The following is a 14,962-nucleotide window of genomic DNA, read 5'->3' on the forward strand; positions in this document are numbered from 1 at the left end:
ACTCTTTTTCTCTTCCTCCCCTCTCTCCTCACATCTTTTTTTAATAATTAAATTTATTGGGGTGACATTGCTTAATACATTATGCGAGTTTCAAGTGTACAGTTCTATAATACTTGATCTGTATATTGCATTGTATGCTCGCCACCCAGTCTAGTCTCCCTCTGTCACCATGTACTTGGCTGTCTTGACCCTCTTCGTCATCCACGTATTTATTTTTTTGAACCATATGAAATTGTAGATTGTGACTACTTCTGTCTACATCTAAGAAAAAGACATAGTCCTACATAAGCAAAATATTATTGTCACATATAAGAAAATCATAATTCCATAGTAATATCCTATCGAGGTGAACTTCTTTTTTAATTATATCAGGAGACAAACAATTTCATTGAGTTTATGGTACTAATTTGCTTGCCTAAGGTGATAATTGTTCAGTCTGTCCTTTGTAAAGGAAATAATTTGTGGAGTGATACTTTGGGGCCAAGTAATTTATTTTCCAACAACCTTTCGCTGATTTTTTTTTTTTTTTGCATCCATTAACAATCTTTGCCTGGATCATTTGTGACATTGAGGTTGCCTATTTTTACACTTAACGGTAGATATTGTATTTTTTTTTAAAGGAAGAAAAGAAAACAAGTTTTTCTTGTTGCTTAGGTGTTTCTGAAAAGGAAGTGGTAGTAGTTGGGTGCTGTTCACAGTGCTTTTTAGCTTTTGGACTAAGTATTTTAATTGAAATTCCCCAATTGTCATTGTCAGTAATGTTAATTTTTGTTTACAACAGCTGCTAACATTGTCATCCAGACTGAACCACCGGTTCCTGTGTCAATTAATAGCAACATAACCCGAGTAGTTCTTGAACCAGATAGCCGGAAAAGAGCTGTGGGCGGTTTGGATGGGCCACTCACAAAGAAACCATGGCTGGGGAAGTAAGTTAATAAGCTACTCAGTAACATCTAATTGGTGTTTTTGTTATTTTTGCTTGCGTTAGTAAATTGTATAATTAAGGGTTGTCATTAATTAATGGTTATCAAACTATGGGTCTCAAAGTTAGAGTTTCCAGAGGCATCCTTAGAATGTCTTAAAAATTGAAAAGCTAACAATACTTATAATAGATATTAGTAATTTGTACCTACTTATTTCTAGGCCTAACCTAGTATTAAGAATTTAGACTCTAGCCCTGGCCAGTTGGCTCAGTGGTAGAGCATCGGCCTGGCGTGCAAGAGTCCCAGATTCGATTCCCGGCCAGGGCACATAGGAGAAGCGCCCATCTGCTTCTCCACCTTTCCACCTCTCCTTTCTCTCTATCTCTCTTCCCCTCCAGCAGCCAAGGCTTCATTGGAGCAAAGTTGGCCCGGGCGCTGAGGATGGCTCTATGGCCTCTGCCTCAGGCGCTAGAATGGCTCTGGTTGCAACAGAGCGACCCCCCCAGATGGGCAGAGCGTCGCCCCCTGGTGGGCGTGCCGGGTGGATCCCGGTCAGGTGCATGCGGGAGTCTGTCTGACTGCCTCCCCCCGTTTCCAACTTCAGAAAAAATTTTTTTTTTTTTTTTTTGTATTTTTCTGAAGCTGGAAACGGGGAGAGACAGCCAGACAGTCTCCTGCATGCGCCCAACCGGGATCTACCCGGCACGCCCACCAGGGGGCGATGCTCTGCCCCTCCGGGGCGTCGCTCTGCCGTGACCAGAGCCACTCTAGCGCCTGGGGCAGAGGCCAAGGAGCCATCCCCAGCGCCTGGGCCATCCTTGCTCCAATGGAGCCTCGGCTGCGGGAGGGGAAGAGAGAGACAGAGAGGAAGGAGAGGGGGAGGGGTGGAGAAGCAAATGGGCGCCTCTCCTGTGTGCCCTGGCCGGGAATCGAACCTGGGACTTCTGCATGCCAGGCCGATGCTCTACCACTGAGCCAACCGGCCAGGGCCCAACTTCAGAAAAAAAAAAAAAAAAAAAAAAAGAATTTAGACTCTGGAAATGAACAGGAAAGAAAAAAAATTCTGTACGTTTGCAGTTGAAAAGGGCACTAAAAAATATATTTTATTTTTGATTTAATGTTAGATTCTTTGATAATTGTGGTAGATCTTTTTAGTCTTGATTTTTAACCTTAGTTGGGCCTCTTTTTTTGTCATATTGCCATTCAGTCTTCTATCTCTCCACCTATTCTATCTCATATTTAATAAGAACATGAGAATTAGTACTTTCTGAAGAATGCTAAGTGCTCACAAAAGACACTTTAATAAATTAACTTTACATTCTTTGCTGACATATCTCTTGTCTAGGCATACGGTGAAAAAATTAACCAATATTTATTATTTTTCTTTTTAGGCAAGGGAATAACAATCAGAGTAAACCAGGATTCTTGAGAAAGAATCAGTATACGAATACCAAATTAGAAGTCAAGAAAATCCCTCAGGAATTGAACAACATTACCAAGCTCAATGAACACTTCAGCAAATTTGGAACTATCGTTAACATCCAGGTAAATGTGGCTTAGTTGGTGACAGAATCCACATATTTTATGCATTTTTGAAAATATCCTTACCAGCTCACCTTGCTTCAATGAGCTATGAGAGTCTGATCATCTCTGCTAACACTGTGTTATGTACGCCCAACTTGAGTTTGGAATTGTTAAGCTGAATTTATTCTTTTATATTGATTTGGTTCTTTTCTGCAACCTCTCCCTGAAGGACTCTGGGCTAGTTACTGTATCTCTATAGTTCTATCTCTGGACAAATGACTTGATTGCCTACTTTAGCGTTCTAAGTGGGTCAGATTCTTGGCAGTTTCCAAGATGTCGTTTTGTGTACTGACTGACTTTTCTCTATGGGATGAAGTCTTTATTGGTTAAGGATGGTTCTGATCTTGAGAATTTTAGGCAGTATAACATGTTTTCTAACATCAAATTGTGGCATTTGTTTTTTTGCTGTCTACTTACTAGATTTTTGAAGTTATGAGTTTGTGGTTGGGAGTTATGCTGTAATGGAAGGTACTTAGAGGCCCGTTCAAGTTGGAATTTCAGTCAGTTGCCCCTGATCTTTAGTGTTGCCATCAAACCAAAATATAATTTCTATAACTGAGTTTAAGAAGGTCATAGTGTGGGACTTGGAGGCAGACTGTTCTTTTTGAGAGATTTTTAAGCAAGTTTCCCCTCTGAGTGCAGAAGTAGTACATTTTGGGAGGTGGAGGATAGGGTGATGGATGAAGACTTGACTTGGGGTGGTGAACACACTGTGTGATGTACAGAGATACATTGTAGAATTGGGCACGAGAAACTTGTGTAACTATGTTAACTAGTGTCACCCCAATAAAATTCAATTAAAAAATGTTTTAATACGAAAAAAAGTAATACATGTTTAATTTTACAGATAATTGGGAATATAGTAAATAAAAGTAAATAAATCACTCAAATCTCACCACTTAGCAATGATAATTATTAATCTTTTAAGGAAAAGACATACTGTATTTATTTATAAGGGAGAATATATATACACACCTACATACTTTTTCTCTTTTTGAAAGTACTTTATACACTTAAGAAATACAAAAGATATGATTGTACCAAAAGTCTCTAACTACCTTTTTTTCTTAAATTCTTTCTAGATCTTCATTCTTTATGACATTTAGAAAAAAATAGATGGCTTAGTGAGGATGGGTGTATTGGTCTGTTCAGGTTGCCGTAACAAATCCCATAGACTGGGTGACTTAACAAAAAATTTATTTATTTATTTATTTTTAAATTTTTTGTATTTTTCTGAAGTTGGAAACGGGAGTCAGACAGACTCCCGCATGCGCCCGACCAGGATCCACCTGGCATGCTCACCAGGGGGCGATGCTCTGCCCATCTGGGGCGTTGCTCTGTTGCAACCAGAGCCATTCTAGCGCCTGAGGCAGAGGCCATAGAGCCATCCTCAGCGCCCGGGCCAACTTTGCTCCAATGGAGCCTTGGCTGCGGGAGGGGAAGAGAGAGACAGAGAGGAAGGAGAGGGGGAGGGGTGGAGAAGCAGATGGGCGCTTCTCCTGTGTGCCCTGGCCGGGAATCCAACTCGAGACTCCTGCACGCCAGGCTGACGCTCTACCACTGAGCCAACAGGCCAGGGCCAAAAATTTTATTTTTGGGAAATCCAAGAACAGTATCCTGGCCAAATGGTTTCTGTGAGGACAGTCTTTGTGGCTTGTCAGTGGCCACTTTCTTACTATGTCTTCACATAGTAGGAGAGAGATCTCTTCCTGTGAGGCCACCAATCCAATCTGATTAGGGTCCCACCTTTATGATTTCATTTAACCTTTTCTTTTGATGAGAGAGAGAGGGGCAGAGAAGGACAGGCAGACAGATAGGTAGAGAGATGAGAAGCATCAGTTTGTTGTAGGACCTTAGTTCATTGATTGCTTTCTCATATGTGCCTTGATTGGGGGTGCTACAGCAGAGCGAGTAATCCTTTGCTCAAGCCAGCTACCTTTGGGCTCAAGCCAGTGACCATGGATTCATGCCTATGATCCCACACTTAAGCCAGCAACCCTGCATTCTAGCAGGTGAACCTATACTCAAGCCAGATGAGCCTACGCTCAAGCTGGTGACCTCACGGTTTCCGAACCTGGGTCTTTTGAGTCCCAGTCTGATACTCTATACAGTGCGCCATCACCTGGCCAGGCCTCAGTTTCCTCTTAAAAAACTATCCTAAAAGCTTATTTCTGACTATTCACATTGGGGCTAGGGCTTCAACATACTAATTTTAGGGGGACAACTCAATCCATAGCAATAGGCCATATTCATTTAACTCTTCTCTGTTTTTGGGAACTTATGTTTTTTCTATAATTTTCTATAAAAATAACACTGTGGTGGGCCTCTTTATTTTTTACAATGTGTTACTGAATTAAAGGGAATTTTAAGACCTTTTATTTGAATTACCAAATTGTTCTCCAAAAGGATTGTGCCAATTGATACTCCTAAATGCAGTATCTAAAACCTCATCAACACTGTAATATGGATTCATTAAGTTTTTTTAAATGAGTTTGTAAAAAATTACTTGTTTTAATTTGCCTTTTTATTATTGTGTAGATTAATTTATATAGGCTGTTTACGATTCTTTTGCATTTACTTATCCATTGTCTTTGCCCTTTTTTTTTTTTTTTGTCTTTGCCCATTTTTTATGAAGGCATTTATAATAATGCTTTTCCAAGCTTTTACTTGTCATATATATTAAAGTTTTCCATTTGTCATTTATTTTGTTTATGACATGTTTGGACCAACAGAGGTTTATAAGTTTTATGTTGTCTCTATGGATCCTACTTTATAGGTATGCAATAAAGGGCTTTCCAACCCCTGTGATTATGCAGATACTCACCTGTTTCCTTCTGAGTTATTATGGGGTATTTTGTGTTTTTGTTAGTGTAAAATAGTTTCTCTCTCTGGAGTTTATTTGAATGTGAGATACCATGGAGGGATCTAACTACTCTTTCCCAAGTGGTTAGGTAACAGTAGGATTATTTATTAATTTAAAATTTAACATTCTTCCATATATATATAGTTTTGAAATAGGCGTATCATCTTTGGGGATAGAGAACTATATTTACAAAGGATTCACAGTGGATTTCAGCATGCTGTTTTATACTCTGAATTCTTTATCAGTTTATTTGCATTTGACTACTTGTTAATACCTGTGCTTTTATTTTTTGCTTTTGATTTTCTGACAGGTTGCTTTTAAGGGAGATCCAGAAGCAGCCCTCATCCAGTACCTTACCAATGAAGAGGCCAGGAAAGCCATTTCCAGCACAGAAGCAGTCCTGAACAACCGATTCATTCGGGTCCTGTGGCATAGAGAAAACAACGAGCAGCCAGCACTGCAGTCCCCAGCGCAGCTGCTCCTGCAGCAGCAGCAAACGCTTAGTCACCTGTCACAGCAGCACCACCACCTGACACAGCACCTTCATCAGCAGTCTTCTCCTGCAGCGGTACATGGAGGTATCCAGAAGGTAAGCAGCTGGTTCCGAGGGAATTAGAGGTCCTCTGGTCCCACCCTCTACATCACTGTTACTTCTTTTGCGGTCCTTTGGTCTTCTACTCAGAGCCCCTCAGTTTGATCTGCACACTAGCAGCATCTGATCTGGAACCAATTTCTTGGGCCTCACCTCAGCTTAATGAATCAGAATTGCTATGGGTGGGGCCCAAGAATCTGCTTTAACTAGCTCTCCAGGTGATTCCTTTGCCCCTTAAAGTTTGATAAGTGCTGTTCCACGGTTGTACATTAGAATCACTTATCTGGGTACAAATTTCTGGGCCTTGTCTTTCTACACCTATAGTCAGTCTGTAGATACAGAGCCCATAAATCTTCATGTTTAGGAAGTACCCTGACCCTGGCCGATTGGCTCAGTGGTAGAGTGTTGGCCTGGTGTGTGGATGTCCCAGGTTTGATTCCTGGTCAGGGCCCACTAGAGAAGCGCCCATCTGCTTCTCAACTCCTACCCCTCTCTCTTCTCTGTATCTTTCTCTTTCTTTCTCTCTTCTTCCCTCCCTCCTTCTCCTTCTTTCTCTCCCTCCCTCTCTTCCTCTCTCTCTCTGCCTTCTTCCCTCCCTCCCTCCCTTTCTCCCTCTCTTCTTCTCTCTCTCTCTTCCTCTCTTCCCTCTTCCTTCCTCCTTCTCCTGCAGCCCTGGCTCGATTGGAGCAAGTTGGCCCTGGGAGCTGAGGATGGCTCCATGGCCTCCATCTTAGGTGCTAAAAAGAGCTCAGTTGCTGAGCAAGGAGCAACGCCCTAGTGGGTTGCCAGGTGGATCCTGGTTGGGGCATATACAAGAGTGTCTCTGCCTCCCCTCCTCTCATTCATTCACCCTTGTAGTCATCCTTTTGTCCTTTTTTCCATGTAAAAAAATTTTCTTCCTTTTAAAACTGAAATGGAAGCTGCAAGAGTGGGATTTTGTCTGTTGTATTCATTCTGTCCCTAGTGTGTAAAACAAGGCCTGACACACTGTTCTCAGAATACATTTGAATGAATAGATGAAGGCGGGAAAACACAAACCACCATGCATTAGAGCCATGGTCATCTCTTTTTTTTTTTTTTTTTTTTTTCCTGAAGCTGGAAACAGGAAGAGACAGTCAGACAGACTCCCGCATGCGCCCGACCGGGATCCACCCGGCACGCCCACCAGGGGCGACGCTCTGCCCACCAGGAGGCGATGCTCTGCCCATCCTGGGTGTCGCCATGTTGCGACCAGAGCCACTCTAGCGCCTGGGGCAGAGGCCACAGAGCCATCCCCAGCGCCCGGGCCATCTTTGCTCCAATGGAGCCTTGGCTGCGGGAGGGGAAGAGAGAGACAGAGAGGAAAGCGCGGCGGAGGGGTGGAGAAGCAAATGGGCGCTTCTCCTGTGTGCCCTGGCCGGGAATCGAACCCGGGTCCTCCGCACGCTAGGCTGACGCTCTACCGCTGAGCCAACCGGCCAGGGCCCATGGTCATCTCTTTTTAGGTGTTCTCTTGTTTGGATTAAATAAACTCAGATTTTAAAACATATATTCTTTATATAGCCTTAACTTCATCATCCTGCTTATTTGCACCTATCTTTGCCTTTTTTTAATAAATGCCACTTTATATTAAGGCCCAAATGCACACTCCCCCCAGGTGTTGGGTGAGTGGTATATAAAAGAGTAATGTGATGTCACCTCTGTGATTACTAAATCCTGTTATGGTAATGCAGTCTAGGATTGTATTATGTTTTGGGGTTTATTATTCATATTAAGCCACTGTCAGTGAAAACCCTTAAGTATGTCAAAGTATTAGATATTGAAGGGATCATTTAAAAATCATTAGAGGCCCTGACCAGTTGGCTCAGCGGTAGAGTGTCAGCCTGGCGTGTGGAAGTCCCACATTTGATTCCCGGCCAGGGCACACAAGAGAAGCTCTCACCTGCTTCTCCACCTTTCCCCCCTCTCCTTCCTCTCTGTCTCTCTCTTCCCCTCCCGCAGCCAAGGCTCCATTGGAGCAAAGTTGGCCCGGGCGCTGAGGATGGCTCCAAGGCCTCTGCCTCAGGTGCTAGAATGGCTCCAGTTGCAGCAGAGCAACACCCCAGATGGGCCGAGCATCGCCCCCTGGTGGGCATGTCAGGTGGATCCTGATCGGGCGCATGTGGGAGTCTCTCTACCTTCCCGCTTCTTATTTCAGAAAAATTAAAAAAAAAAAAAAAGTATTAGAAATTTTTCTCTATATATTTGTGCACACATATATGCATGCATTTTTTGTGACATTTCCGACATTCACAAAAGTATGAGTAATAACATAATAATCGTTGTCTCTACCACTTCACTTAAAAAAAAATGAGATCTTATAGATAATTAAAGCACCTTCCCTTCCCATTGTTTTTCTTACCTTTCTCTCCAGGGTAGCCACCGCTATCCTGTTTGTATCATTCCTGAGCATTTAAAAAACTTTTACCACATAGATATGTGTTTATTTTGTGTATACAGATGAACAAACCACAGACACCAGGTGCATATGTTCTTAACAAAGTTCCTGTGAAACATCGTCTGGGACACGCAAGTGCTAACCAGAGCGATGCGGCCCACTTGCTGAATCAGTCCGGCGCTGCTGGGGAGGACTGCCAGGTGCGTGTTGCTGTGACCCTCATGTTCAGAGTTAACGCTGATTATCATCCAGATTTGTAATGCCTTGTTTTTCTCAGATAAGTGCGACAACTAATCTAAGTGTAGCGGATATACTTCCCTCATTTTCATGATTCAGCCAGAAATTTTTGAAATTGTTTTTCTTTTCAAAGCTAAGCAGGAATTTGAGAATTTAGCTATTTATTAATAGGTAGATGTCTTTGTTAGTTCATGTCTTTATAATTTTTTTCTCTTGAATACATTTAAAAACATAAGGGGATTCTGTTAAAATTAAAAGTCAGACATTGAAATATATTTGAAGTAGTTTTTTTTTGTTTGTTTTTTTTGCGTTTAGGACAATATCTGCAACCAGTGACTCTGCAGCATGGTGATTTTTTTCAAAGAGAGTTAGGAAAACTGAAAAAAACACCAGAGACAGCTCTATTGGACATTAAAAAATACTAGGAAGTCTGTACAACTAAAACAGTTTGATACTGGCACATGAAGACATAAACCACTGGGACAGAATAGAAGATCGAAAAATAGGCTCACTTGCAAATAGGAATCTGTACTTGCCAGCTGTATTTCAGATCAGTGGGGGAAATATGAACTTTATGCTAATGGTTTTGGGATAATGAGGTAGCCATGTAGAAAAGATAAAATTAGATCCGTTTCTTTTTTTTTTTTTTTTTTTTTTTAGAGAGAGGGGAGAGAGAGAGAGAGAGAAGGGGGAGGAGCAGGAAGCATCAACTCCCATATGTGCCTTGACCAGGCAAGCCCAGGGTTTCGAACCGGCGACCTCAGTGTCCCAGGTTGACGCTTTATCCTACTGCGCCACCACAGGTCAGGCAGATCCGTTTCTAAAATTGCCTGATAAAGCAGGGTAATTTCCCAGGGATCATAGATTTAGGTGCTGAGAGAAATGCTAAATGCTACAGCCCCTGTGAAAGGAAATTTGACGGTATCTGGCAGTTATGTATGCATGTACTTGAAACCATTAATCTTCTAGGAATCTGTGCCAAGGGTATGCTGGTCAAGACTATGAAAAGACATGTGCAGCACCTGTAGGCTCTTTGTAATAGCAGAAGACTGGAAACACCCAGATGTTCCTCAGTAGGGAACCGGTTACTCACTATGTAATACGTCTACACAGTGACGTATGTGCACTTTTACAGAGAAATGAGGAATATATACATACACACACTATGTGGTGACCATCAGGATATGTTAAGTTAAAAAGGCAAAATGGAACAAAAATGTATTGTCAACCATGATTAGTATAAGAAAGGGGTAATGAATACATGTGAACAGCGTTTGTAGTAGAAAAAAGGTCATATAATTTAAATCTTGGTGGCTATGGCAAGGAGGGAAGAAAATAGACAACTTTGTGTCTTGTTTTGTAGATTTGTCTTAGAGCCATACAAATGCTGTATGTAATTATGAAATGAAATAAAAGTAATCCCTAAAAATTAAACAAGAAAATGAACTAGCGTTTCTGCATAGAGTGCTTTAAAACAGCCAGCTGACTGTATATTCCTAATGAAATGTCCCCTGAGGACAAAAGGCAATGTAGAAAAGCTGAGAAACCGTATTGTTGGCTGTGTTGGATTTGAAACTGAGTCATGAGCATTGTAGGATAAATCAAACGAGGAATTATATTGGTGTCATTGACAAGAGACTTTCACTGTGGTTGTAAAGAGAGTGTAAGGTAAGATTAAGTCAAAACACTGTGGTCCTGCATTTGAATTGAAAGAAAGTGTCAATATAAATTTAGATAGTATTTTATCTTAAAAAAAACAAATAAGCAACCATAAACTTTTAAAGCACTTGTCTAATTCTGTTCACTGAAAAGTCTAGGAGCAATGACCAGCCCCAATGGTAATGACCTTCTGTCCCCACCCACAACCCCCGAGGACCCAAAGGAACCGGGGAAGTGGCGCCCCCCAGATCTGAGGCTGACAGTGTTTCACATAACCCTAAATCTTGTCAAACCAGGAAGCGAGGAAGTTATCAAAGATCACTAGAATGCTGTCAAAGAAAGAAAAAAAAGTGTCATAAAAGCTCTATCTACTCACCAATTTAAAAAATGTAGAGGTCAGAAGAAGAGTTAAAGGGTAACATACTGAGTGACCTGGTTTCTTTGACAAATAATTTTCATAGAAAAGGAGAGGGAACAAAATTAAAGGCGATGTTAAAGAGATACAGTACGTAATTCCACCGTGGGAACCTTAATAGATCCCAATTCAAATAGGAAATATAAGGTCTACCGGAAAGTTCTGTCTGTTTCTATCACAAGTTTCGACACGTAAGCACGTGTTTATTTGGCGCATGTGTGCCTCTCTATTTTTATCACTTAATGTATACATACTGACGTAGCAAATTAACTAAAACAAAGTTGATTCACGTTAGTCTTATGTGTGAAGTGATAGTGTACCCATGGCTACTGATAAAGTTCATTTACACCACTGTAATTTTTACAAATTTCAACCAGGAAGAAATGCTATAGAAGCATGTCTGTCGCATCCACCATATTCCCCGGACTTAGCACCCTCCGACTATCACTTGTTTTTGTCCTTACAAAACTTTTTGAAGGGCAAAAAATTCAAAAATGAAGAAGATATCAAACAAGCACTGGTTCAATTTTTCGCATCAAAAGATAAAACATTTTTCAAAAATGGGATATACAAATTGCCCTCATGCTGGCAAGAAATCATTAATAATAATGGCAATTATATTATTTAATAAAGTTTATTGACGGTAAGAAAAATTTTGTTTTATTCCAAAAACGGACAGAACTTTCCGGTAGACCTTATGCATTTAGAAATTTATAATGCAATCTGGGGAAGAATGACTATTTAATGGAATTGCTTATGAGAACCTCACTCCCAGATGTGTCAGGTCTTGTTCTTTTTATCACAAAAAAGAGAGAGAGAAGAAAATACATGATTACATTCAGAAACACGATGTTGCTAAAAATTAATTTTTGGTTTTATATTTGATTGCCAATTGAATTTATGTTTAAAGAATTCGTTTTACAAAGGTAATATATAAAATTTATCTCCAAAAAAGTAAATAAATACAGTCTTTATAAAAAATGACTTTGCAGCATTTCTAAGATTTAATTTAATCATATTTGTGTTTCACAGATATTTTCATCTACAGGCCATCCAAAAATGTACATCTCCTCAAACTTAAAGACTCCTGCAAAACATGGTTCAGGGTCTAAATCTCACGATGTTCAAGAAGCTCTTAAAAAGAAGCAGGTACAACTTCACTTTTTCTTTCCTTCAAGAGGAAAGGATCCACCAAGATATTAAGTTATCACATAATGCCTTTTACAGTTGATGTTGTGTGGAACTCCATTGCCATGTTTATGTAGCTGTTGGTGCAGTGTACTTGAAGAGAAGGTGAACACAAACAGTGTTTTGCAGTTGCCTTCTGGTGATTGCATCAAACGCTGAAAGACGTTTTTCTGTACAAAAGTAAACAATACGAGCTGACCTGGTTTTCATTCTCCAAGGGATAGATGCACATTTATTCTATTACTTAACTGTCCTTTTTTCCTCCTTGGTTTTGTAATTTAGATAATGTTTTGCATAAAATAAAACGAAGTTATTTATGTGACTCAAGACTGAGTTTCATATCACCTTAAACTCATGGTTTTTCAAGTAAAATATATGTTTATATGTATTATCTCAGTTTAATTCAAGATTTAATTAACTGATGGTAGAAGGCAGTGTTTTTCTGGCAAAAATGATACACTTTGCAGTTGTTTCTAACCTGTAGTGCATTTTATCTCTTATTTTTTTGATCTCTGCAAAAAATTATGTTTATTATTTTTTTAGATTTATTGTTTAATTTATTGGGTTGACATGGTTTGCCAAACCTTATAGTTTTCAAGTATGCAACTCAATATTACACCTTCTACACACTGCATCATCTTAAGTTTTAAACTTTAGAAATAAAGATTTGGTTTATTACACTGGCAAGTGAGAATCGCTCTTGTTTTTCCTTAGATATATTCAGGTCATTCAAGTTAATAAACCTCATAGGTACAGCTAATTAGAATTCAGTATTTTAAATATCTTTTGAAGGACAGTTATAAACTCTTCTATAATTGGGAGTGTTGAGAAAATACATTTAAAGGCTTTTTCTGGTTTCAGCTATTTTTTGATTAGGGAGGAAAATTTATCTTATAGGGATGGCACAGAAGAAATTAATTGAGAATAAAGTAGCCTTATATATCATTGGCAAATTTTCTTACCCATTACTAATTTTTTCTTTACCTGTTTATTTAGGAAGCAATGAAGCTACAACAAGATATGAGGAAAAAAAGGCAAGAAGTGTTAGAAAAACAAATAGAATGTCAGAAGGTAAGACAAGCTCATTATATGCCTGTTAGAATTGATATATACAATGGATTTTAACCTAATTAGGTGGTGGCGTAGTGGATAGAGCATTGCTCTGGGACACAGAGGTCCCAGCTTTGAAACCCTGAGGTCACCTGCTTGAGAGTGAGGGCTCACTGGCTTGAGCATGGGGTTGCCGGCTTGAGTGTGGAAGCATAGACATGAACCCATGGTCGCTGGATTGAGTCCAAAGGTCACTGGCTTGAGCAAGGGGTTGCTTACTCTGCTGTAGCGCCACCCCCCATAAAGGCACATATGAAAAAGCAATTGATGAACAACCTAGGTGCTGAATGAAGAATTGTTGCTTTTTATCTCTCTCCTTTCCTGCCTGTCTGTCCCTATCTGTTCCTGTATGTCTCTGTCTGTCTTGCTAAAAGAAAAATTAAAAAAATAAAATGGATTTTACAAAGATGCTCTGAATGGTGAAAATTTTAAGGTTCTTTTTATTAAACTTTACTAAGCATACCTTTGCTTTTTTCTGTTTGTTTTATAGATGCTAATATCCAAGCTAGAAAAAAACAAAAACATGAAACCAGAAGAGAGAGCAAACATAATGAAGACTTTGAAAGAGCTTGGTGAAAAGATCTCACAGCTGAAAGATGAATTGAAAACATCTGCAATCTCCACACCATCTAAAGTAAAGACCAAAACAGAGGTATCTGCTGTATTTTTTTGTTCAACATGGGGTTATTGAACATCTGTTACGTGCTTGGCACTTTGAAGGTAAAGTGAAACCCTTAGGTGGCTAACAGTCTAACGAGGAGTCGATTTTAACAAGTTATTTTTTTTTTAAGTGAGAGGAGGGGAGATAGATTCCCGCATGTACCCCGACCAGGATCTACCCAGGGAGAAGGAGGAGAAGAGAAACAGATGATTGCTTCTCATATGTAACCAGGGATCGAACCTGGTATGTCTGCGTGCCAGGCTGACACTCTTTCTACTGAGCCAACCAGCCAGGGCCTATAGTAACAAGTTTTGAAAATATTTTTATAGATGCTTTTGAAATAGGTTGAATACCTCTTGACTAAAGTTATATTTTTTAATTGAAAGTTCTGGTTCTCTGCTGAAGATGAAACTCCTAGAGAGATGGCAAGTAAAGGAGTTACTTCCTGTTTCAGCAGTTTTATTTTTGTAACTCTGTAAAACTGTTGTAACAAAACCATTATTTTTAATCAAAAATATTATTTGCTTTAAAATGTGTAAAAATGTGGGGTTTTGCCTGACGAGGTGGTGGCACAGTGGATAGAACATCTGACTGGGATGCTGAAGACCCAGGTTCGAAACCCCAAGGTTGCTGGCTTGAGCATGGGCTCATTTGGCTTGAATGTGAGGTCACTGGCTTGAGTGTGGGATCATAGACATGACTCCATGGTCTCTGGCTTGAGTCCAGGGTCGCTGGCGTGAGTAGGAGGTCACTCACTCTGCTGAAGCCCCCTGGCCAAGGCGTATAAGGTAGCAATCAATGAACAACTAATGCTCTGGAACAAAGAATTAATGCTTCTCTGTCCCTTTCTCTGTCACTCTCTAAAAAAAAATGTGTTTGTTTTGAAAGAAAAATGAAAGTTCTAGATCTATTTTAACTTTTAATTTTGTTAATTTCCCTTTGTTTCTTTTTCATATGTAAATACTTGGTTTACACACTGATTCCATTATACCACAGCTCTGTAGTGGATTTTAAATGAATTTCCAGTGCTTTGAGAACTGGTAGTAAATTTTTCAGATATTTAGGACACAAATTTTTATGTGCATTATTATATAAGGTCTACCGGAAAGTTCTCTCCGTTTCTATCACAACAAGTTTCGACACGTAAGCGCATGTTTATTTGGCGCATGTGTGCCTCTCTTATTTTTATCACTTAATGTATACATACTGACGTAGCAAATGAACTAAAACAAAAAAGTTTAGAAAAGAGGCTGGCGATGTTCAATAGGAAGAACATCATACTGCATCATGATAATGCCAGGCCACATGCTGCTT

General features: G+C 39.9%; 1 protein-coding gene across 2 annotated transcripts in view; it reads left to right on the forward strand.

The window, feature by feature from the left end:
• RBM27 (RNA binding motif protein 27) overlaps positions 1-14,962 on the forward strand; it is an 80,539-nt gene that overhangs the window by 44,516 nt on the left and 21,061 nt on the right. For both annotated transcript variants that reach the window (XM_066344759.1, XM_066344758.1), the window contains 7 exons: positions 782-926; positions 2,315-2,468; positions 5,681-5,959; positions 8,441-8,578; positions 11,722-11,838; positions 12,874-12,948; positions 13,478-13,639. In XM_066344759.1, coding sequence (XP_066200856.1) covers positions 782-926; positions 2,315-2,468; positions 5,681-5,959; positions 8,441-8,578; positions 11,722-11,838; positions 12,874-12,948; positions 13,478-13,639 — 1,070 coding nt within the window. The remainder of the gene's footprint in view (positions 1-781; positions 927-2,314; positions 2,469-5,680; positions 5,960-8,440; positions 8,579-11,721; positions 11,839-12,873; positions 12,949-13,477; positions 13,640-14,962) is intronic.

Source organism: Saccopteryx leptura, chromosome 6 (assembly GCF_036850995.1).
Source record: "Saccopteryx leptura isolate mSacLep1 chromosome 6, mSacLep1_pri_phased_curated, whole genome shotgun sequence".
In the NCBI taxonomy this organism is placed as follows: Eukaryota; Metazoa; Chordata; class Mammalia; order Chiroptera; family Emballonuridae; genus Saccopteryx; species Saccopteryx leptura.